General features: G+C 36.8%; 1 protein-coding gene across 3 annotated transcripts in view; it reads right to left on the bottom strand.

Moving 5' to 3' along the window:
* SUCLG2 (succinate-CoA ligase GDP-forming subunit beta) overlaps positions 1-26254 on the bottom strand; it is a 273645-nt gene that overhangs the window by 79921 nt on the left and 167470 nt on the right. For all 3 annotated transcript variants that reach the window (XM_061396438.1, XM_061396439.1, XM_061396440.1), the window contains one exon: positions 25745-25887. In XM_061396438.1, coding sequence (XP_061252422.1) covers positions 25745-25887 — 143 coding nt within the window. The remainder of the gene's footprint in view (positions 1-25744; positions 25888-26254) is intronic.

Below are 26254 nucleotides of genomic sequence, written 5' to 3'. Positions count from 1 at the left end.
CCGAAAGAACTTCCCCAAACAAAAGCCTTGCATATGAATCCTGGTTTGGTGGTATCTGAGACCCTGATCTACAAGTTCAGCAATATCTCATCCTGTTTTATTGTCTTCTTAGCACTGACCACTAAAGATGACCTAAAATGGAACCCATATTCTGTATTTTACCAAGCCCTTGAGGTGGTTCTGGGATATACTCAAGTTTGAGAAACAAAGACCTAATAATATACAGATAATTACAGTCAGAGTAGAATCAGGACTCAACCTTACAAAATCCCAGTGCATTTCTCAGGAACCAGTACATTTAATAAACACACAACCCTTAAAACTATATCCCTGCTTAAGTACTCTGATTTAACAAATGAATTTAAACACTGGTCAGTGTTTCACATCTATTTTTTAAAATATGGATTTAATAAATTAACATTAACTTAACAGGTAACCCAAAAGAATTTCTAAAACATTGACTTGAATGTGGCTGACTGCCTCCATATATCCAACTGACTTTATAGCTTTTAGGCAATAAAAATTAACTTCTCAGTTTATATCACTCTCTTGCGAGGGAATTTTAATCTGATGTTCTGCTATTACTAACGTGGAAAAGCAGTGGTGCTATCAAGATGGCATCTGGCAGGATGAAATGGCTCTGAAGTTTGTAGCTATTGATTTCTGTGTGGCAAAACCTGTGCCTTGTTCTCCTGTTTTTCTGTTAAGATTAGACAGCATGATCTCCTCAAAGCAATGCTAAGGTTTTGGGGAATAGTGGTGGCTGAGTCATAGTACAAGGAAGTATGATAACGACAGAATGGATTGATTACAATCAAGAAACTTATAGATGATCAGGTATGAAATATTACCTGGTGGAACAGCCAAGATAAAGAAATATATTCTAACATGCTTTATTGTTTACAAAAGGCAGGCAGCAGAAAGTCTCCTTTCTAATGTAAATCCTTAAATACCTTTCCTTGAGGGAAAATGTATTAAATATAGCCTATTATAACTTGATATACAAGTCAGGATTTTGAAAAGTAAGAATATTTAATTTGTTTTTTAAGAATAGAGAAAGGGAACATCCACAATGATATGAATTCAGAAACGAGGACCTTTCTTACTAATTAATGACCTCTGGCCTGCAAAGCCATCTGTAGAACTTCAAATGTTGTCCAAAACTTTTTTTCTCTTAAATCTTGACATCAATGGTATAAATACACTTACCTATATAATTACCAGCTGAAATCTAAGTTTTGCTATTCTAGTTAGAATCTCTTAAATTTTGCAAATCAAAATAATAGCTCTGCTACATTTTTTCTAATCACAAGCACAGAAGCATATGAAGTTTTTCAGTTTCTCACAATTTTCTTACCAAATGCAAAGGGTTGAGTCAAAGTGTGTATTATACCTATGTAAGTTCTTGAGGGGACAACTTTGACAAATGAAGTGAGGAAAAATCCAGCCCTACTGCCCTCTTATAATATGAAAACAAACAAACAAATGGCAAGGCCTAGAATGACAGCTTTTTCAAAATGAGTTTTAGTAGAAGGATTATGTCTTGAAACCTAAACTGTAATTTTGCCTTGAATGTCTTAAAAGGAAGTATTCGAAACTTCTAATATGTTTATTCACTAACAAATCTCTGCTAAGTGATTAGTACATCAGTGTAACATGACACCCCACAGTTACTGGGAATACACAATAACCAAGGGTAGGCGCAGGCTTCCCAGGTGGAGCAGTGATAAAGAATCCACCTGAGGTGCAAGAGATGCAGGTTCAGTCTCTTGGTTGGGAAGATCCCTTGGAGAAGGAAATGGAGACCCACTCCAGTATTCTTGCCTGGGAAATCCCATGGACTGAGGAGCCTGGTGGACTACATTCCATGGGGTCATAAAGAATTGGACACAACTAAACAACAACAATGGTACGTGCTAAGAGCTTTACATGTCTTATTATGTAATTTAATATTTGTAACAGTGCTGTGGAAATGTTTCTATTGATATAGAAATATAGCCCACTTTACTGACAAGAAAAAAAATGAGTCTTAGAGGAGTTTAGTCACTCACCAAGGTCACAAAGCTAAGAATGAAGAGATGGAACTCCAATTCTGGTAGATGTGTAAGTGGCCCAGGTTATTACCTGCCACCGTGTGATCTAACATTGAGCTAAGCACCTAAAGAATATACAGTCTCAAGAAACCTCACTGGGGGGAAACAAGTGGGAGGGGAAATAACTAGAAAGCAGTTGTTCAGCCAAGTGGAAATGTTTCTATTAATTTGCCCCTACATGAGGGGCAAATGTATAACATAAAAGCATGCTGAATGCTGACAAATTCTAAAAGATAGAGCATGGGGCAGGTTGAAAATGGAGTTCAACTCAGGAAGAGCCAAGAGATCTGAATTACTGAGATTTGTTTCCTGGTCTCATATTTATCCAAGACTTTTCTCTGGAGTTATTACTCATTTATTTGCTCAAAAACATATTTTCAGCACCTACTAGTGCCAATATAGTGTAAGACCTAGACTTTGTACTCTTGCCTGGAAAATCCTATGGACGGAGGAGCCTGGTAGGCTTCAGTTCATGGAGTCGCAAAGAGTCAGACACGACTGAGCGACTTCACTTTTACTTTTCACTTTCATGCATTGGAGAAGGAAATGGCAACCCACTCCAGTGTTCTTGCCTCAAGAATCCCAGGGACGGCGGAGCCTGGTGGGCTGTCGTCTGTGGGGTCGCACAGAGTCGGACACGACTGAAGTGACTTAGTAGCAGCAGCAGCTGGACTTTGACTTCATAGTTGAACAGTGGAGGTTGGGCAGTCTCCAAAAACGGTGAAGTGGCATCTCCCACCATGTATAATGTGATTCTGCTACTCCCACATTAAGAAACAGGGTCTATTTCTCTACCCTCCTTGAATCTGAACAGGACCTGTGATTTTTCAGACTAACAGAATATGGCAGAACTGACACAGTACTAGTCCTGCCCTGGCAACATCCATTTCCTGCCTCCTGGAAGCCAGTCATCAACAAAATCATATTGAGACCACCATGAAAAGCCAGACCACATGGAGAGATGAGGTCTTATGTGGAGAGGAAGAAAAGAGAGGGATCAAGGAGCAGTGAGGTCCCAGACAGGTGAGAAAGCGACTAAGAACTTCCAGCCCTGAGGAACCTTAATGTGGCTCCAGCCCCAGCCACCACTGTGTGCAGCTTCATGACATAATCCAAGCAAGACCACCCAGCTGAGCCCAGATACCCCACAGAACCAGAAGAAATAAGAATAAGCTGCTATTTAAAGCCACTACACTGGGTGCTGGGGGAGGTGGTGGTGGTTTGTTAGGAAGCAGTGGATAACTGTAACAGAATTGAATACAAATCACCAACACAACTCCATAACTGAAAAGCAGTAGAGTATGATTTAAGAAATCATAACTGGTAATACCCTTGGCTTCAACGAGGTCTGAGGGGTTTGTGGAAAGCTTTCTGCATAACAACATTTAGGATGAGACATAAGAAGTGACTAGAAGAAAGAAAAACATGAAAGGGAAAGAGCTTGGGGCACAAAGAACAGCCCAGGTAAAGTTCCAAAGATGGAGAGGTGCTCATACATTCCAGAAAGAGAGAGGAGGACAGTGACCAAATTAAACCAAATAGATAAAAGGCCAGGAGCTGGCCTGGAGAGCTGGGTCACATGGAGCCTTGTAAGTCACAGTGGGTGCTGGGAACTATATCCTGAGAGCAATGGGAGCCAAACAAGAGACATGACAGATCTGTGGTTGCTGTCATCACATAGCAGGTCTCAAGGAGAGTCAATGGGGAATCCACCTGGACATGAGATCTTAAGAGATCCAAATGCAGGGTGTCCTGAAGTGAAAACAGCCTTTACATAGGCCTCAAGATGTCCAGAAGCATCTCGGTTAAAAAAAAAAAAAAAAATTGTGTATGGTGTCCAGGGAATTAACTTTCTCAATTCAAACTTTACCACTGACCCAACAAGTTTAAGTACAGAGTCCACATGTAAATCTGAAATAATCTGGGAAGTGGAATGTGGCTAAATTCAATAAAGAAAAGAAAACAAAAAGAATGGCACAGTTTGAGTAAGAAACGTCAATGAATTCTTTCACATTTCACGTGGTTTTCTCAGGCCCAAGTTAACTAAAGATGTGGATATAATGAGTTTCTTATACTTGAGCTGCTGCCTCAGCTTTCTGCTTCTGTTGAGTCTATAACTGTATTTACTATTTTCATTTACATGATTTTCTCTAAAACACCCAAGTATTTTTAATGACTATCTTTGAGATATCTGTACACAGGCCCAATGCCATCCCTACCTGACACACTGAAGAATGGAGAGCTCTTCCCAAGCACAGCTGTTGCAGATCTGAAATACTTCATTCCTTTGTTACACAGAGGCCTACAGACTGGGAGGGTGTTGGGTTGTGTAAAAAGGGAGGTCAGGACATTACTCTCTGAAGCATGAATCATTGTGATAAGAAAAGTTGAAGAAAATCCAACATGATGCTAACAGTGTTGGGATCTGGGTGGTCTTCATCTATTGTGCATGTTTGCTTTTGTGTATTTTCTAAGATGAGAATTGTTCTAGCAATAATTATTAAAAATCATAGTGCCGGTGTGCTATTTTAGGATGGTATAGAAATGACTTTTGGCCAGAGCACCCAGGGAAGTCTGAAGTCTCTTGGCCTTGAGTATGAGGTGGCCACAAAAGGCCAATGATGGGACAGTATGCCAACAAAGTAAGGAAAGGCAATGTGACCTCTATTATTAACTGCGGTAAGAGCTTCTAAATCATACAAATGACTGTGTTGGGGGCTTCTTTATCCCGATTAGGTCGATGGCATTAGAACATTATCTAATGTCTCTCTCCCCTGTACACCACTCCAAAGCACTAAATCCAAGTTTCTTAAGTTACTACTCCACTGAAGGCAGAAACTTCACTGTTCCACAGTCACAGAAAAGGCAGACAGAGAGACAGAGACCATATGGTATTTACTCAGCAAATGGTCTGCTCTATACTGGTCCTGCCTTTTCTGGGGCTGAATACAGAAGAAGAGGTCTGGGTAGAAATTATGATGATGAACAGGACAAGAAAGAAAGCTAATATAGACAGCTTTGAGGGAGAATCTTGGCCTCTTGTTATTCTCAGGCAGGACCTTCAAAAGGGACCGTACTAAGTCTGGGCTCTCAAATCTTTTAACTGGATACTGTGATTCCATCCACCAAGATACTGACAAACAAAATGTATGTTAATGAAACAAATCTGATTCATGGCTTTCTTCCTCCTTACAGCAGTTAGGAGGAACAAGTACATGTAAGAAACTTGTTCCTCCAGAGGCCATAATGTGATTAAAGAAAACAGTAAAAACACAGACACACACACATGAATACTTACAAAATCATCATAATGCTACCAATTAAAAAAGAAATTCCATGTCTTTATAGTACCTGAGGGCCTTGGTTTAAAATATACAAAATAAGTGAAAGTAATTCAATGTTACATTACAAATTAATAGTATCACTGAAAAAAATCAAGCTGAGTTTCATTTCAATTACCTACTTTGTCCATCCATGAAAATTTATAAAATGAGTCCAATAAGAACATAGCAAAAAAGCTGTTTCCTGGACTTTAATTTGATGCAATTTGAACTCAGTAGTATTCATCTCTTCGATATATGGAAAAGGTAAAATCTAGAAAATGCCCATGTTCATATTCTACTATTATAGTTTAAGAAAATAATTATTTATAGAAAGGATTGTGTTTCTTTTCTTACTGGAGGCAGTCTATAGCAACCACAAAGTATCATATATTTACTATCAGATCTAAAATCGGATAGCCACATATTTATTACAAGATACACTAGATTTTTATGTGACTTTTAACACATATTATATTTATTGGATTGTCTTACAATGAAATGCCCTTGATAATAATTTGTTTTTACCAAACTGTCACTATCAGAGTAAGATTTATTTCCTCTAATTATATGTAGACCTCCTGAAGACATCTGTTAATATCTAAGCATCTATTTGTTAATCAGTTTTCATTTAACATGTGGGATAATTTAGTAAAATACTTCATTCAGTGAACAAAGAAAGCCAACCAAGCTCAATTAACGAACTTCTCAGACTATCATTTTAAGGAGGGACAACAAAAATAAAATTATTTCATATTTAAGTGTAGAATTTTTAAAAAAGAAACATTTAGGGGCTTCTCTGGTGGCTCACGGGTAAAGAATCTGCCTGCCAATGTTGGAGACATGGGTTTGGTCCCTGTTCCAGAAAAACCCTACATGGCCAGAAGCAACTAAGCGCATGTGCCAGAACTACTGAAGTCCAGTGCACCCTGGAGCTTGTGCTCAGCAACAAGGGAAGCCACCGTAATGAGAAGCCTGTGCATCACAACTATTGAGTTAGGCCCTGCTTATCGCAATTAGAGAAAAGCCAGCACAGCAACAAAGACCCAGCACAAACATAAATAATTAATTTAAAAAATATATTTAATATAGTCCCATGTCTCTGAAGGGGAAGAAAAGGACACTGTAATTCCAATTCCATGCACAAAATAATACCACAAAATTATAAAAGATGATCACATTATGGTGACATCAAAAAATAGGAAACTGGCTAAATGTTTTAATAGGGAAAGGTCTAAAAATATAAGGATATATTCACACAATGGAATATAACACACATGTTAAAATTCTTGTTGTAGGAAAAAAATTAATGATGTGGTAAAATGATTTCAGTATCCTATTATGTGGAAAAAGCAGTATGACTCCAATTTAATTTAAAATATGTACGTATTTACACAAGAAGTAAAAAGAAAACACTGGAAGCAGACAGGCCAAATTTAAATAATAGCTATCTCTGAGCTAAGATATCATGAGTGATTTTATTTTATTTTGTGTGCTTTTCTGTATTCCAAATACTCCATACTGACCACAGATTAAACTATGGAACAGTTATTTAGAAAATGAAATAAATCTCTCAGACACTTAATTCAAGCTTTTTAAAAAAGTATTAGTGATGTGTAAATTAATTTATGACTCCAAAAAGAATGACTGTTAAAAGGTATGTTTTAAACATTGTTTACAAAAAGAAAAAGCCTTCTACACCAAGTTCCCAGGTGCTCATTAAGAACCTTAACTACAAAGTACAAACTGTGTAAGAACAGACATTGCACACTTTATTTGGGGGTGAGTTTTGAGTTTTGACCCAACTTCATTTTAAAAAGATTTTGTATGGAAAAGACATAAGGCTGTTTTCTACAGAATAAATTTCTGAGTAGCGGCGGGACCAGTCTGGACTTGCTAAGCACATTAAAGTTGTGAATGGCGTTTAGTTATAACCATTTGTAATTGGAACAAATTACAAAGTAAATGGAACAAGAGTCCATAGTGACTGTCAGGCCTGTATGCTCGTCTCTAAAGGGGGCTACTGCTGACATCCTTAATGACAGAAAATGGCAACATTTTAAGACTACATGGCCCAAAGAAATTATGAGAGATTTGGGAAGTGTTGAAAACTAAAATTCTTAGAATTTATATTTTCTCTACACTGAAGACAGGAATGTTGTGTTGCAATATCTCAAAACAAAGCCCAAACAGGCAGCTTATTTGCTATGGTTTTACTGGTTTCTTTCTATTGATTTCTAAAACTAAGATGATTCCTAACTAAGATTGATTTCTAACTAAGCTAACAAAGATGAAGAAAGACTTGATTTGCTGGGTGACTATAACAGGTTTGGCTCCCATTCAGGAAAACATGCCAAATCATCCTATATTTGCTCAAATTTAACTCGCCTTAAGATACTGCTTTTATCATATTTAGAAGGTCTCACCCAATTCTAAAATACTGTTACACAGAAAGTTTTAAAACAGATTTTTAAAGAAGATTCTCTTAAAATCAAATTTAAACACAAGATTTTACTGGCTTAATGTAGGTGTCCTTTAATTTACCTTTACTATATGTCTGTTTCTTTGTTTTGATGCCCTCATGCAAGCATCCAGGTCATTCGCAGTTCTTGGGTCCTTTTCCACTTGCGAGATTTCTCCCTCAGGAAAGCCCTATCCCAGGCCTAGGAAGGGTAAGAGATAGGGGCTTGTGGATTGGAACTTCATCTCTTTTGAGCTCTGTGTTCCTTAAAACTCACACATAATGAGCTCTGCCTTCCCTGTCCTCAGACTTGCTCACCCTTGACAGTAATAAGGCAAGCACACCCAGTGCCAAACACTATTCCTTTCCAGGTCTGAAAAGATAAGAGCTGGAAAAGGAGGAAGTGTGCCACCAAGCAGTGAATAAAAACACAAGTACTAAAGTCCTAATACTCATGCTGTTTGTATTAGTGCTATGGAAGTAAATGGGATGCATAATGGACAAAACATCTTCGAGACTATTACCTTGAGCGCCGAAGTCATGGGTTGGAAATGAACCCCTGACAGAACATGAGAATTTAGTTAAGTCTACTGTATATTAGTCAAAAAGAAAGAAGAAAAATAATACCAACAATAGCTAACTTCAGACATTAAGAACTCACCAATGAAAATTTCTTTCATATGTAAATACCAAAACTGAGTTATTTTTCATCCTTTTAACGGTGGGAAGAGAAACATTTTTTGAGTTTCTCTTCCATGTCACAGAAGCTTTGGACTTGCAAGTTCTGATAAAGGTGAATCTGCCACAATTAAGAGAGCACTGTCCCCCAGAGAAGAGTTCAAGAGAATGACCAACAGAAAGCAGTGGGAACCAGCAATTCCAAGGAGGTCCTGGAACTTGCCAGCTCACTGCAATTTGTCCTATTATAAATCTGTAATAAAAAGACAGGCCTCTGGTCCAAAATCTTTGCATTAAGTGATTTGCTAAGCATGAATTATTCCAAGTCCATCACCAACTTTGATATGCTGTGCCAACGCACTGCTTCCATCTGTTTGCTGTTTTGTTGTTGTTTAATCTCTTGTGTCCAGCTCTCTCAGGACCACATGGACTGTAGTCCACCAGGCTCCAATGTCCATGCAATTTCCCAGGCAAGAATACGGGAGTGAGCTGCCATTTCCTTCTCCAGGGGATCTTCCTGACCTAAGAATGGAATCTACATCTTCTGCATTGGTAGGCAGATTCTTTACCATTGAGCCACAAAGGAAGCGTTATTCCAGGTCCATCACCAACTCTGATATGCTGTGCACATGCACTGCCTTCATCTACTCCTTTATAATAGGCTTTTTTTCCATTTTAAAAGTCCACATAGTTAAAAAACACAAATACTGTCTGGAAGGATAACTTCAATGATTATGGTACAGAAAAATCTCCCTGAGAACTATATAACTTGAATATACATTTTCTCCCTCTGTCTCAATGCAAAGGTCATTTTACCCATTTACTTGATTTCAATGGGATTCAATTTATGTGTACTTATTTATACATACTTTATAAATCCAATTTTAACCCTAAATGTTTTGTTGATTCTAAGAGATCAAGAGTCATGTCCACATTCACATAAGGGACCAGGTTTGCCTCATAACATTCTTCTAAGCAATGTAGCCATCAAGCTAGACTATTCACTAAACCTGATGACTTCAGATGGTATGAGCCAGTATGTTTGGAAGCTTTAGCAATGGAAACAAAAAGAGAGAAAACTGAAACTGATGGCTATTTTTATTGGGGGGGAGGGTTATTATAAATAATACTAAGCTCAGAAAATCCAGGGTAACTGGTTCTAGCTCTGAATTTAGTCTTACGGAATAGTCAAGGGCATTTTCTTGGGATTAACTTAAAGAGGCTTCTAAGACCAGAACAACTTCTTATCATTCCTGAATGATTCCTGAATCTGAAAATGCACTCAAACTCCCTTGTATCTGCTAGTTAGCTCACATTCCCACAACATTGCCTTCTCCATCATTCTTTCTAAAATTGTATGCACTGTGGACTCACGAGGAGAACTTAAAAATTCCTGCAGCCTCAGTCTGTCTCCATTCCAAGTGATTCTGATGGAATTCATCTACATAACAGGGGCCAACTACCCCATTATATTAATGACCACCACAGCAACCACTGCCTGAGGATAGCCACCACTGGCACTGCCCTCGTGGAATGACTGCTGAAAGTTCCAGGCTAAAAGTACTTCATGTGTTATTTCATCTAGTACCACAGATTATCAACCTCACTTTATGGATTAAATGGCAAGCACAGAAAGGTGAATCAGTTTGCCCAAGGTCACATAGCTGGGAACTGACAGAACTGAATCTCAGTTGAACTCTGCCTGCTGATCAAGTATAAGCTCTTAATGACCACACAGATGACCCTTCTAGTTGGGTTTAACATGCTTGACAAGAACACCCTGAAACAACTTCTTGGCTCTTGTTTTTCACTTCTCTCTTCATACCTTCCCCAGCTTGTTTAATCTCATCTCATACACCAAAAAGTCACATCATAAACACATTTAATTTATATGAATCTGCCTTTACAGGCATGGGGATAGAATAAGTAAGTGAGAAAGAGTTGAAATCCATGAGTAAAATCTAGTGGGTGACCCCACTGCCATTTCATTCAAAGGACCTGAGTCCCTGAGGGAGATGGGAGGGACTGAGATTCATTGCTCACTCCCAAACGCTCAATGGATGGGCATTTCACCACACTACAGGGACTCTAGTGCTTACAGATATTAAGATATACGGGTAACTTAAAGGACTTTCAAAGCTAATTTTGATTGTATTTTTGCCTTATGAACTGTCTTTAGAGCCTCACCTGTACATGGATTGTGACTCCACCATGTAGTGGTTGCAGTGAGCTAGAGATATATGGGAATCATAAAGAGGAATAAAACTTAGCTCATGACCTGTTGGTGGTGGTTTAGTCACTATGTCATGTCTGACTTTTGCGACCTCATGGACTGTAGGCTACCAGGTTCCTCCTCTGTCCATGGGATTTCCCAGGCCAGAATACTGGAGTGGGTTGCCATTTCTTTCTCCAGGGGATCTTTCTGACCCAGGAATCCAACCCAAGTCTCCTGAATGGTAGGTGGATTCTGAATGGCAGATTGCATTGCAGGCGGTCTCCTGAATGGCAGATGGATTCTTTAGCAACTGAACCACCAAGGAAGCCCATTTCTTGTCTAAGGAAGGCCATTTCTTACCCCATTTCTTGCCTAATCCACTCTCTAAGAGAAACATGAACACTCAATAACATAAGCACTCATGGTGACAACCTTATGGGTGGAAGAATCAGCAACAAGGTTTCACCATGACATTGAACATACAAATTTTTTAAAAAAGCAGGTAAATTTCAATTCTCCAAAGATGGTTGACATAAAGATGATTTATCCAATGGTATGGAAAAGTTATATGCCTATTCTCTGATCAAAGAATTTTTGTAAAAGGAGTTTTCACAAAGAGACATCAAGATACAGCAACATTATATCGTAGTTTGAAGTGACTTTTTTCACATCCCATGTAAACCAAAAGAAAACTCAGTAAAGACCTTCCTCATGTCACATTCCATCATGGATCCATTTTCTTGACTAAACATAAAACTCGATTCAACATCTCCATCTTGAAACACTCTACATTACAATTTTGTCAAATACTGAAAGATCTGACCATTTCCCTTTTCCCCAAAGAGCACTAGGAACCCATACAGCAAATGAAGGTTGTATTTTGTAACAAGAATAGACAGAAGACTGAATCACAACAAAACACTTACAAATTGAGAGAGAAGAAGAAAAGTACCAAGAGAGATTAAAGGCACAAAGAACAATAATAGGAAAGGAAATCTCTTGTGAAAAGAAGTAGCTGATGGTAACTTAATCGGGACAAAAATGAATTAGATTTTCTTCAATGACTGAGCTCAAGATTAGGTGATTTCATAAAGTTTATAGAAAGTCACTTGAAAATTACACAACTTGTTGCTGTATTCTACTCTCAGAGAGAAGAGAAAGAAAAGTTCTCCACAAGGGAGTTGATTTTCAGAAAAATGCATTTACAATCCCAGTTGATGAATTTTACCTATCAACTAGGAGATTATCCTTAATGCTCATTTGGATAGAAAAGTCACTTTAGGATTGATAAAATTTCTCTGAGTTTCACATAGATTCTGACATAAAAATAAGAGGCTAAAAAGTTAAAATACATGGGGGTGTAGAGTGCATGGGGAAAGAACTAAATAGAAGTGTTAACAGAAATGGGCCCAGGGCCAGTATATGGCACAAGAGAATTCTGGGACAAGCTCTCAAGTCTGGTGAGAATTTTAAAGGTATGGTATATTAAGCAGACTTGCTGGTTGTTAGTGTCATAAAATGAAATCTAATTCAAAGGGGGGAAAAAATGATTTGGCCCATAGCTAGGAAAGGGCGAGCAGCTCAAAGAAGTAAAGAGAAGCTGCAGAATCATAATAGTCATCATTCTCAAATTTAGGGAAACATGACAATCACCAGAAAGACTTATTAAAACACAGTACTGGGCCCCACCCCAGAGTTTTTGATACAACAGGCTTGAATGGGACCAAGAATTTACATTTCTAAAAAGGTTCTAGGTGACACTACTTCCGCTGGGTCAACCACTTTGAGAATCACTGAGTTACAGAAAACAGGCTATGTAGGAATTAGGTCCTAAGGCCGAGGGAGTCTCCATCATGAAGGTTTGCTCCTGAATCTTACTCAGACTTTTACCAGGTAGGAGGGCACACCACAATTCCAGCCACATTGTTTTCATTCATGATCCCAGAGACAGATGGCCTTTTCCATGAGTTTTAGGAGGAAAGCTGATTAGACTGAGGGGCCTGTGCTAGGGTATCACTTCTCTGCTTTCAGGGATTCAGTAAAGCAAGTGGCCTACTCCTAGTTAAGGATACCCCATGGGCAGGAGTGGGGAAGAGAGGATCCCAGCAGAGACAAAGAGCATCAGAGGAGGCACTGAATTTGATGGCATTCCCAAGACCACAGGGAACAGGAGAAGAATCCTTAAAGGAACAAGAAAAAGAATCATGAGAAAACATGATGGGAAAAGAATAATAGATTTTTTTTATGATGATGAGGCTCTAATTTCTGTCCAGTTATCCTTCCTAAGATATTATGCATTGTTTGATAAACTGATACACCTTTCAATAGGTAGTGTTTTAATGCTATACTTGGAGATAAAAAATGGAATGACTGAATCTATTCTTTCAGTAAAACATCTTTTCATGTTTCTTGGCTTTTTTATTTTTTAGCTTTGCTTCTTTTACTCTCCTCCTTTGAGTATCAAACATCTCTTCTTTGGAACATGCTTAACACTGTGAGCATTTGGATTAGCTATCTGGAAATTCATCTTCATGAAGAAGCTCCATTTATAAAGTAAAACAACTAATCACAGATTACAAAACACAGAAAAACATCTGAAATCATCTAAATACAGTATGAGTTGGACGTTTCCCTGCCACACTACTACCCAAGTGCCTATATTCTTGGACCACACTGACATAGTGAAGATTCTAAGTCACTTAAGTCTCCTTCTCTTCTCAAAATGTACTGCTTGGGATTAACGAGCAAGTGAATCTAGAATGTCATGGGTTAAAGCTCCAAATGGATTTTCTGTTCACAGTTTATGATCCTAAGGCCTCTGAGCAGACACCTAAATGTGTGCTCAAAAAATATTCTACTGGAGCTCTAACTGAGAAAAAAGGAATGTGTCCAGAATGCTTACATGTAACGATTAATGAAAGAACTCACAGATAAGCTGGAAGAAAAATAATTAACTAGGATTTGTGCCAGATGTCCATTGGGAATGCTAACTAATACAAGTGTTCGAAGTGCTCTTCTTCATAAGACCTCAAAGGTGGTAAAAAGAGCATCCCAGGAGAGGGTCCTAGACATGTAGATAAAATATCAATCGATGTTCACAAAGGACCTCTAATTGCAAGAGAGTTGCCACCCAAATTATTAAAGTTGCAGCATAAAGTATTCAAGTGAACAAAATCTTGTTTTAGATCCATAATAAAGCAAGAAATGTTGATTAGAACACTTTGGCAAAGAAGTAGTGAGTAAAGATAAAGGAAAGGAGGGCAACTCCAATGGATGTAGATGCAGAAGAGCCTCCCTCTTTAGCAGCAAATACATCATCACAAACCTAGATCACAACTCATGTAACAGCTACAGCATTTTGTTCTCCAAGGTAAATGTACCTAGAGGCTTTCTTGGACAAACCTATCAATCTATTTAAAAAAAAAAAAAAAAAAAAAACCTCCTAGCATTTTCAGGGCACCCTTTCAATTTTATTTTTCAAATTAGTTGAATATCATCACATAATATATAAGGTATTTGCTCTATATTATGGACTTATTCATTCATTGGGCTGTGAATTCACTCACTTATCTATTTATTACCTCTAAAATGGCAGCTCCAAGAAAGTAAGACTCTGTTTCAATAACTACGTTATCTTTAGTGCCCAGAGGAATGCCTGGCACATAGACACAATATATTCCCTTTTTTTCTGTTTTAACCTGAAATAATTTTGCTGAAATGTCAATTGCTTTTGGTGGGATACTTGCTTTAAACCATAAGATATCTCCATCTGGATTATCAGAGTACAAAATCCCTTCTCTCCTCCACCCCCAATGTAGACACAGTATATTCCTGTTTGGCTGACATTTCTGAACAGTCCAGCTTAGTCATTCTATGGTCTTAGGAACAAGTCTTGACTTCAGAAGGGATCTTTGAAGACCTGCTTCCAACAGGCTGGGGATATCTCCCTCTTCAATAAAGTCACTCTTACTGTTGGATGAGCCTTTGCCAACCTCATGGTTGACATTCTGACTTGTACTTCTAGCTGAGTTCTTGCCTTAGCTATGTGCCTGGTAGGCTAGTCTCCCTACAACCAAGCTTCTATTTAAAAGGTATTGTGCATGAATGGCATCTGATCCCTGCACTATGGCCTGTGAACTGTGGAAATAGCTACCTGTTAATAGAACACCTTAAATACTACTTAGGAATTGCCTCCCTATGTTTGTACTCTTGTTGTCTTCTACTAACATGCTGCTTTCAGGTAAGATCTGCTACCCACCCTCACAATCTTCCCTGTAAAACCAACTATTCTCCTGCATCTGGCAGCTGGATAAAGCCTCATCCCACCCTCTGAAATGAGTTCCTTCCTTCCATCATTTACTTGATCTTGTAGGACAAAGTCTAGTTCTAGATTATGGTCCTTATCAGGCAGCCCTTTCTGATTAAAGTCTCACCAAGCACACGACATTAGCATCCAGTTTAGGAAATGAATTATTTCAGAAAGACAACTCATTGAATTCATTATGCTCTTCTTTCAGACTGAGAACATCTGGCTATATGATGCATATGGAAACAAATATGAATTGTCGATATGAACTTGCTCTGAAAATACATTTTTGGAGAACTTACTATGTTCTACACGTGAGATGGGTGGCTAGAAATAATGAAAATATAATAATAGTTGAACAAAACTATGGACTGAAAAAAAACTCAAGGAGACTGTATTTTTAGCTATTTATAAAGAATATGAGCAAATGGAAAGTTTACTGCATAATCAGTAAGAAGTGGGAGGGGGAAAAAAGAATATTTCAAGGTAATTTTATGAGACCTAAGAGAAATGAATGAATAAAGGAGATTATTGACTGGTGAGAACTATAACTGTAAATATCATATAGAAAAGGGAAATTGGGACAAATTATCACCAATGTGATATCTGATGAGGGTGATAAAGATTTTAAAAAACACCTATTTTAGAAGTTTGCCTGAGGTGTCTTATTCCTTTACAGAGAATGCAAATAGAAATCAATGGATTCTCATGGAAGTTCTTAAGCAAAATAATTCATTAGGGAATCCTGCCCCCCCCAACAAAAAAGCACTAAAAGATAAAGGTGAGTTTATTTTCCTACTTCTACCAAGTCTCATTCTTAACTCCCTTTCATCTTATTAAATTGTACATAACATGAAGATATCAGGAAGCTAAAAAGACTCATTGTAAAGTGCAGCGGTAAAGAATTCACCTGCCAATGCAGGAGACAAGAGATGCAAGAAATGTGGGTTCGAGAAAAATCCCTTGGAGTACGAAATGGCAACCCACTCCAGTATTTTTGCCTGGAAAATTCCCTTGACAGAGGAGCCTAGCAGGCTTTACAGTCCATGGGGTCACAAAGAGTCAGACATGACTGAGCATACATGCAAGCAGATCAGGAAGATATTGAACTGAGTAAACAGGAAAGGGCATTAGGCTACCTCTAGGATTTTTAGGTTATTTCAAGTCCAGGCAATTCAGAATGACTGTATCAAATATTAATGAACAATTCACCATTAATTCTGAAATAATTAAACTCAAATTAGCAGTGCATGAAAGTAGTAATTGCACAGAACACTGAACAGGTATCCAATGTGGTTTTGGATTATACTAATTCTCTTTTTTGATGTTATAAAAATTTGTTTTGTACCATAAAGCTTTTTATGCTTTTTACTATTGCATTTACAATGATACTTTACTCTGATTTAGCAAATATGATTTACAAAGTTCATATAGTTTCTGAAAAAGATTTTAAATAGAATGCTTCTTTAAATTATCTTTAAAGTAAAAAGAAGCTTTAATAAGCTGATTATTAATATTGCTAGTAAAATTCATGGGCAGAGAGACCAACTAATAACATGAGAATATGTTTATCATGTAGTATTGGACTAATAAAAAAAAAGCCATCAAAAGGAAGAACATTCTAGTTATAACCTTATACAGAAGATAGGCATAGATAATGCTGGAAGAAAATTTAACAAACTGTAACAGCAGTTCTGTTATAGAAATAAAGTTACGGGCATTTTTTTTTTTAATTTTATACTTTAAGTAGGAAAGGTAAATTTATAAAAGTAAAAAATGATCAATTTTGTAAATGTAAAGAAAACTTTCAAAAAGCATAAAGTGAAGGGATTTAAACAGGTAAGGAAATCACCTTACCTGAAACGTGAAAACTAAATTAAAATGTTCTCAAGGTTTATTCACTTAATCCAAAGTTATAAAGCTGCTATGTCTCAAAAGTCATTTATGACACATTTCAAAGTTTCTCATAATCAAAATACTTCCCTTAGGAAACATACAAATGCAAATTATGAAAAGATTTTGTTTTTTGTTTTATTTTATAGTAGGAGTTCCTAAATGTCCTTTCTTAGAAAAGATAAAATGGAGGGTCTCTAGCAAATAATTCTGAAGAGCTGTCTTAATTATCTAAAACTTTATAAAGGCAATTCACATTATTCAGAGCAATATGGTCTAAAGTTGCAGTGAACACTGAATTAGTGAATACTGAACCATTGCTCCTAGGGGAAATATAGGGTTAGGTTCCTGAGAGCCTTTGGTCACATTTTTGTCAACCTTTCAATATATAACCTTGTTTTTTGTGTAACTTTGGCCAACAACATTGTAAATCATGGCTCAAGAAACCTTATGTAAGTTGTATTTTCTCTATAAGGCAGGTCACACTAGACAGTATTTTAGCACTACATGTGGGTCTGTTTTAAACAGCAAAATCACACACCAAAAAGGACAAAAAAAACATGAAAATGGGGCACTAAATACATTATGAAAATGATACTTTTTACTGTAGGAGCACTGAAATAAAGGAAAATGCTGACTTGTTTGACATTCACTGAGAACAGTGTACCACATAACTAAAATTTTTCAAATTCTGTGTATTTTTGCAAAGAACTGTGAAAAAAGCACTGATTATAAGATCACAAATAAAGTTTAGCACATATGCAAATTTGCAAATATTGAACCTGCAGATAGTGGGATCAACTGTACGAAGAATCCTGGTTGAAAAAAATGCATATTAGGTTACAATGAAATTCCTTCAATATTTTGAAAAACATTCCTTGAAAATAACTAAGAATCTTATTAAGAACTAGAGAACTATGCCATTTTAATCACAACATTCATCCTGCCTTAAGTCACATTTGGAGGGATTGGGAGTACCATGCTTCCACTTACAACTGTACCTTAATATGGTGATTCAAGAAGCAACAAATTTAAAAAGACTTACTAAAAGTTTCATGAAAAACTAAGTAAATAATAGCCCCAAAAAACATGCATTAAATGGCCTCACTTCATATTATTTCAGGAGGACATACATATAATGAAATAATAAAAATTTATATAGACCAATTCAAAGACATGGAAAAAAAGTGTGGCAAGATATATAAAAGAGCCCATTCCTTTGATTTTCAAAACTGCACACATGCCTGTATTTTAAATGTGAAAAAGAGTGACATCACAATGGAAAATTGGGCAAAATATATTAATAGGCAGATCATAACAAAAGTGATAAAAATACTCAATAAAAGAAAAATAATTTAAAATGTTACTTCTCATGACAGTAAAGAGTCACAGTAACAATGGCCAGGATGTAAGAAAACTTATTTGATGAAAACTCTCTATGTTCCTTCAACTAATACTGAGATAATTTGGCAGTAAGTGTGAAAAACTTAACCTCTGCATTCATCTTTACCTTCATACTTCTTTTTGAATTTTTTTATTTTTTAACTTTACAATATTGTATTGGTTTTGCCATATAGCAACATGAATCTGCCACAGGTATACACGTGTTCCCCATCCTGAACCCTCCTCCCTCCTCCCTCCCCATACCATCCCTCTGGGTGGTCCCAGTGCACCAGTGCCCAGTGCACCAGCCCCAAGCATCATGCATAGAACCTGGACTGGCAACTCATTTCATATATGATATTATACACGTTTCAGTGCCATTCTCTCAAATCATCTTCATACTTCTGTAAGTTCATCTTATGTAAATAAATCTCACCTGTTTCTAAAGCTATGAATATATGGGGGTTCACAGCAGCATTACATTAAGTTGGAAACACCCTGAATACCAAACAGAGGACTGTTTAGGTAAACATATATCTATACAAGTGTACACTGTTTAGCCACTGAAAATGTTGAGTACTGTACTAAGACACGCAAAAAGCACATAAAAAGTGAAAAGACTATACAATAGTTATATATTACTGAAAATAGTTTTGTAAAAAATGCTATATTATTCATCAAGACATTTACATATATAAAATTTAGTGTATTTCTGTACTTTTCTGTTTTATGTTTCCCTAATTCAATAATTAGGGGAAAAGGCATACTACATAGAAATCCACTCCAAGTCAAGCCGATTTCTTCAGCAAGCCCACATGGACATGCTACTCATTTAGGAAGTAGACAATGAGACAGTAACTCCCAATTCTCTGGCAGTGGGGGGCAGGGTGGGGGCGCACGGCATGACAGGAAGAAGAAAGAGGATTCAGTGTCTTCAGTCTCCTGAACCCATTGGGGCTCATCCCACCAGACTACAGTTCACTTCTGCAGAGCAGAGGAACCAGAGGTATTCACAGTTCAAAGGTTCTTAACCTTGTTCTCCAGAATAATTTTACTCAGTTCACTCTCCACATCTAGTGATTTCCTCTACCGGGCAATTTGGACTCTAAATGTGACAGTCACTCAGTAATGTCGGACTCTCTGCGACCCCATGGACTGTAACCTGTCAGGTTCCTCTGTCTCTAGAACTTTTCAGGCAAGAATATTGGAGTGGGTAGCCATTCTCTTCTCCAGGGGATCTGCCTGACCCAGGGATCAAACCCAAGTCTTCTGCATTGCAGATGGATTCTTTACTGTCTGAGCCAACAGGGTAGCCCCTGGATTCTAAAACAATACCTCAAAAATAAAAGTAGTAAAACCTTCAGATGCCTTGATCATTCAACCATCCTAAGATTATTCTTAAGATTCAGAGATGCCTGACATTAATCTCAGCTATTATTTGTTCAACTTGTTAGGATATACACTATTTTCTATATTTTCTAATTGCTAAGGTCAACTACTTCCTTTCTCAATGCAATAAAATTAAGAATAAAAAAATTCCTAACATTTAATAAAGTAGATATTATTTCCAACCTATATGATATTACAACTTGACTAGTGGTCCATTTCTCTTTAACAGTCTACAAAGGCCTCTCCATATAGGATTCATAATGAATTACTGAGCATACTGAGATTAATCATAAAATTTTACTAAAATATCCCAAAATCTGTTAAATTCTTTAAATCGCTTACAATGAAACAAAGTCAGGTACATTAAAATCTGAATATTGAGAAGTGGAGCAAAGAGTACAAATCTTATTTTTTTATTTATTTCTGAAAGTATGTCAGCAAGGAGTATGAAAATAGATTTATTTAGAGTGTTACATTACAGATGCTTTGAAAATGTGGTAGCTATCAGACATACTGATCATGTGTAAGATTCATAAACAACTGCCTTTGCCAGGACTTGGCTCTTACTGGGAAGTGTTGGCAGATAAGTTGGGCATGGAGAGCCAGACAGTCTTGGAAATTTGGGTCAAATGGCCATCGGGAAAAGAAAAGCAAATGTCAGCATTTATGAATTCACGACAATAGGAAAATCCCTGCGAGCAGAAATGAGCACGGGGAGGATGGTTTTCCATGTTCCAGTGTACGCACAGTGGTAATGTGAAACAAGGGGTGAAACCAAATGAAGGTTGTGGATCCAGAAGCACAAAACCATTTTTACTCTCTTCAGACTAGGCTATCAGGTAGGTGATTACTATAAAGAATGGCTGCTTCTCAACTCTATATGAAAGTAAAATTAGTTTTCAAACTGGCCTGTAAGAATAGAAATGCACAGTAATCATTTCAAAAATAATGCTCATGTTTAAAAAGTACTGGACCTTATATCTGAAAACAAACCCCTAAAAGAATTCTATTAATTCCCAAAAGAAATATTCCCTTGCAGATAGGGTATTTCAACAAATATAAGTGGTAAATGATAAAATGAGTTTTGTTTCATGCCTCTGGATAAGCATGTATTTAAGGGAAAAAGAGGATCTTGTTTTGCTTCTAAATAAACTCTAATTGTATGATAATTAACAATATAGGAGGCATTAGTATGTTATTAATTTCAAAATATAACAACTGATGGCATTTGCACAAACCCCTTATCAAAAATACAGCATGCAGTTTTACATCCTTGGCCTCAAATTCTAAAGACTTTTCAAGTACTTACCACAGAGTTAAACCAGCTGGCCTCTCCTCAAATTTAAACCAAACTGTATTTTGTGGTTCTCCCAAAATATGAATTTAATCCTCCCTTTATTAAACTGTGTTTCCTTGGCTGTCTGGAGGGAGAATCACTGCACACTACTGAAACTGCTTACACATTTCATCAATTTCAAAGCAACCCAGGCAGTAACACTGGTATCAATGAACTGCTTCAGACAGCTCCCATTTCTGCAGACAACCATTTATTCCCCACTGTTTCAATAATTCTAAATCTAAGCCTTTAAATGATAATCAAAATGAACACTCAAGAAAAAAGCATAGAAACTAAAAGTTTTCATCATGCTTTAGAAAGGTTTGCCAAGTACTTTACATGTATCTTAAATGATGATAAAACAATGCATTGGGGTATTATTTTCATGTCTACTTTATTCGTGAGGTGACAGAAATTAAAAGTATATTCACATCGCTAATAAACACATGAAAAGGTGTTCATCCTGATTAGTTATGAGGGAATGGCATTAAACCACAATAAATACTACCACATGCCTACCAGAATAACAAAAATGTTCGTGAGGGTTTCTCACACATGCCTATCAGAATGTAAAATGGCATGTTTAGAAAACTGTTTGGTAGTACACATTCAAACTGAGTATATGCATACCCTATTGCCCACAAATTCTACATCCAAGCATATACACCACAAAAATATGCTCCAAATGGCATGTATGATTATGTTCATAGCAACATTATTCATAGTAGTAAAAAATGAGAATCACACAAATGTCTATCAATAGAAGATGACATAAAAAAGCTCTTGTCAAGTTATACAATAGAATACTATACAGCAATAAGGGTAAGTGAACCGCTACTACATAAAATATGATTGAATCTGAGAAAAAAAGTCAAATGAAAGATGACAAATACAAAAGTATATACATTGTATGATTCCATTTGTATTATGCTCAAAACCAGGCAATACAAATCTTTGACAGTAGAAGTTAGGAGAGTACTAGCTTTGGGAAGAAAGCAGGGTTGAAGGAGATGGTGCGGAGGTATAAAGCACTGCTGTGACAGTGACTGTCCCAGTGCATTCAAACTGCTGTGACAAATGACCATGGACTGGGTGGTTTGAAAAGCATTCATTTCTCCCAATTCTGGAAGCTGGCAAGTCCAAGATCAAGTCACCAGCACATTCAGTGGCCGCTAATTAGTACACAGGTGGCCATCTTCCAGCAATGTCCTCACACCGAGGAAGGGGTGAGAGGGCTCTCTGGGAATCTCTTTCATAAGGGAACTAATCTCACCCATGAAGGTTCTACTCTCATGATCTAATTATAGCCCAAAGGCCTGGGCTCCTCACACCATCACACTGAGGGGTAGGATATCAACATATAAATTATAAAAAAACATATTCAGTCCATAACACTGGGAATGTCTTATATCTTGATGTGGTCAGAGGATCCACAAATATGTTCACTTTGTCATAATTCATTGAACTATCTACTTACAATGTAGATAGTAAGTTTGACCAGTGTTCTTTATGAAAGCTATTCTTTTAATAAAAGTTTATTAAAATTTTTAGACAGTACTGTCACGTGAAATCATTGCCCTTTAAATGGGAAATATATGTATCTCAATTCATACAATGAAGTGACTCTCTGAGGTAATAAGTACTATTACTATCTCTATTTTATAAAATAGGAAACCAAGACACATAAAAGTTACATGACATGCCCAAGGTGCCACAGTCAACACATGTTAAAGACAGAATTGGAACCCAGGCTGGCTGGCACCTGAGCCCCACTAAGAATCTCTTCCAAGTATTTGGTGCTTATATAGCACATTTCCTTCCTAAAAGGCTTTGAATATTGGACTCTATTGGACCTAAACCAGAAAGCACAGTAAAATCAAGATAACAGACTTCTCAAGTCATAAGCTACTGCTTTTCAAAATCAGGCCTCCAGAGGGCAATAAACTGGCTTAACTTTGGACAACAAAGCAGAGGTTACTGTTGAGATTCATAACAACCATCTTTTCCTTTAATTCATTTATGCAATATGTTCTACATACTCCACATGATGTTGTACTCATTTTTTATACATTTGGAATTTTAAGTTCAAAATTAAAAACAAAAGTCAAAAGCACGACTCAGGAAAATAAAAACATAATGCTAACATTCTTGATAGTATTTCTCCTTTAAATGTGCTCAAATTCTTTATAGACTGGCACAGAATCCTACTTCTACTTTCTAAAACAATTTTACTCCCTATGATTTTAAGAACACCTGTGTTTAGAATCTTATAAGTTAAAATGATGAGGGTGAGATCTTATCTATTCTACCACCAGCAGAAAAAACTCTATTACCTTTCTCTCATCTCAAGCCCCGCTGGAAAATAAGAGAATTATAAAATATTTAATGATACTTTTCATGGGAATCCAGTTTAGAAAGTGCGCTATCTTGGAAAAATTCTTGTTTTAAACAGTTTGGCACAGGAACTTCATTTTACATATACTACAAACAAATAAGGAACACATTAGTTATAAAGGTACTTGGGTTAGGTCCCAATGAAAATCAGCATTTGGACTAATAGTCAAGTGAAATAAATATAAGTCTCAGCTCCATGGCAGACGTTATGAGTGGAAATATATGTCAATGCATAATATTTTTATGAATGAGCATGTTTATTACTTGATCAATAGAATTAGCTTGTACATATAACAAACAAGCAGTTGCTACTATCACTTGATTTAAGTTTAACAACAATGGGCCTTCTGTTATTTTTAGTTTTAGTGTATTCAACTGACTAATCCTTATATCTAACAAGAAAATCAATACCTTTGAAATAATTAGCTTTGGGCTCTGGGGAATCTCTAGTCTGAGCAACTGGATGGGGTTCTACTTGAAATAATTACTGCCAAAATTACAACCAGTTTCCTTGCAAGATCCAATCAATTCATCGATACTATTTTTTAGCCTCTGTTCCCTGAAATCTGTGAAACAACGCCAGGATTGAAAATACCCATTACATTTCTATGCTTTTTAACTGACTTTGAAATTTCAAGATTTGGAAAATGTACTGTGAGATGAGCCAAGCATTCATTTTCCTGATATAGCATGAGAAAAATAAAATAACTCCCACATACCTTTATCTACCCAAGATGACAGCCAATCTCAAAAAAGTTTAAATACTCCCAGCACTTGAAAATAGGAAAAGTCAACATTTTTTAAGAGATTGTTTAAAAAAAAAAAGCTTTCCAAGTGATTTTTCATTCCCTTTCTGTACTTTAATAAAATTAAAATTCAGGATCAGCCACTAAGAAAAGATACTCCAAAGAAAATGCAATATGATTGTCCTGGTAGATCTAATCCTTCCTGGCTCTCTTTAATGCTCAGCACTGAATTCCAGTCAACACTAAATGTGCAGTATTTTATTACAGTTGCTTGTCCTCTGGGTATTTTGTGGTTCAAGCAGTTGAAAGAACTATGTATTATGTACATGGTATTTACAGATTTCAATTGCTTTGAAAATCTCTTCAATAAAAATGATTCTTCCCTTAGAAAGGAGTAGAAAAGAGGGATAAATGAATTCATAAATGATTAGGGAGCCTCTGCTAATGTCCCTACTTAACCAATGAAAACAAGGTGCTTCTGTTAACAGAAAAATCACCTGTGGACAATTCATGGCTGAGTGACTTTGGACTTCAGTCACTTTGCTATTTCTGAACAGCAGTGCAGAAATGCAGATAAGTTACTGATAATGTTTAACCATTTTATGTGTGTGTGTGCTAACTATAAGAAAAAGATTTAACAAAAATGTAAGGTTACCAACTAAGTCATAATGAAAACAGACAAGCATACCACTAACCTAAGACAAAACTGTATACACAGGAGGCCCAAAATGCCAGTCTACTTATGAATGGGAAGTTTCCATATTAAGTTCAGACAACATTTGAATACATATTCAAAAAATATTAGCCTTTCTATATAATGATATCTACCTAAATCTTATCACAGACAACTGAATAGCTACAATGGATGCAAATCATACTGGTCTTTGAACTGATTAAGTATTTACCAAGTACCTACTATGCACCTAGCAAGACAGCTACATTCTAGTTAAGAAGAAAGGATGCCCATGGAATAACATTATATGTACTTAGAGCATATGTTACAAGCTGTAACACATGAGATGTGTAATCATTAGAGATGAAAATTAAAAAGCATATAGAAGGATGTGAGGTCATCATTTCCCAGTAATACATAATATTATAACCCTGTAATTTTCTTCTGTCTTAATCTTATAATACCTCAGCACCTTTGAGGAAGGAATCTGAGACTCAGTCCTTTCTAATTCACATAAGCATAGAACTAATCACTTCATTGTTAAGTACACACAAAAAATATTTCATGTCAACCAATATTTCTTTATTTGCATGACACTTTAAAAAAATTTCCTTCCACCTCTCAGAACTTTATAAACAAAGGCCCTGAAGTAAGATCCTAGGGGTACTTATAAGCCTTTTACCCAGATGATTTAAGCCATCATGAATTCCAGTGTGATATAAGGCAGTATTTGCACCTGGGGCTGGAAAGTATTATACATGTGCTGGCTTATTAATCCTCAGCATCAGGAACAAGGCAGATCGTTATGGTGAGAAATCATTACACCATGAAACCTCTCCTACAAAAAGAGAAGTTACCTTAGGATCAGCTGTGAGTAATTTGAATGCTTGATATACTTGAGATTCCTTTACACCACCACCAAGATCCAAAAAGTTGGCTGGCTTCCCACCATTCAGGAAAATGATGTCACAGGTAGCCATGGCGAGTCCAGCACCATTAACTGTGAAATGCAAATGGTACACAAGACAAGATAAATATAGCAACATCAAAGGGTGCATAAACTTTGGCCCTTCTCCATATTACTAAAAGAGAAACCTGACATTAATAAGCCAGTTTCCAGCCTACCTGACATTCTATTCAACCAGAGAAATTCATAGACTTTAAAAATACAGAAACAGAAAATGTACAAAGAATAAACAAAAAATACCCAGGAATGGGGAGAAGGATTTATTGAGAAGTTAAATCAATCTGGGAAAGACAAAGGGAAAAGCTTCATTCAGTAAGCAATAAATCTGGACTACCTCACTCCAGTACTCTTGCCTGGAAAATCCCATGGGTAGAGGAGCCTGGTAGGCTGCAGTCCATGG

Source organism: Bos javanicus, chromosome 22, assembly GCF_032452875.1.
Source record: "Bos javanicus breed banteng chromosome 22, ARS-OSU_banteng_1.0, whole genome shotgun sequence".
Taxonomy (NCBI): Eukaryota; Metazoa; Chordata; class Mammalia; order Artiodactyla; family Bovidae; genus Bos; species Bos javanicus.
The sequence above is the reverse complement of the archived record's forward strand: the minus strand, read 5'-3'. Positions and strand labels throughout refer to the sequence as shown.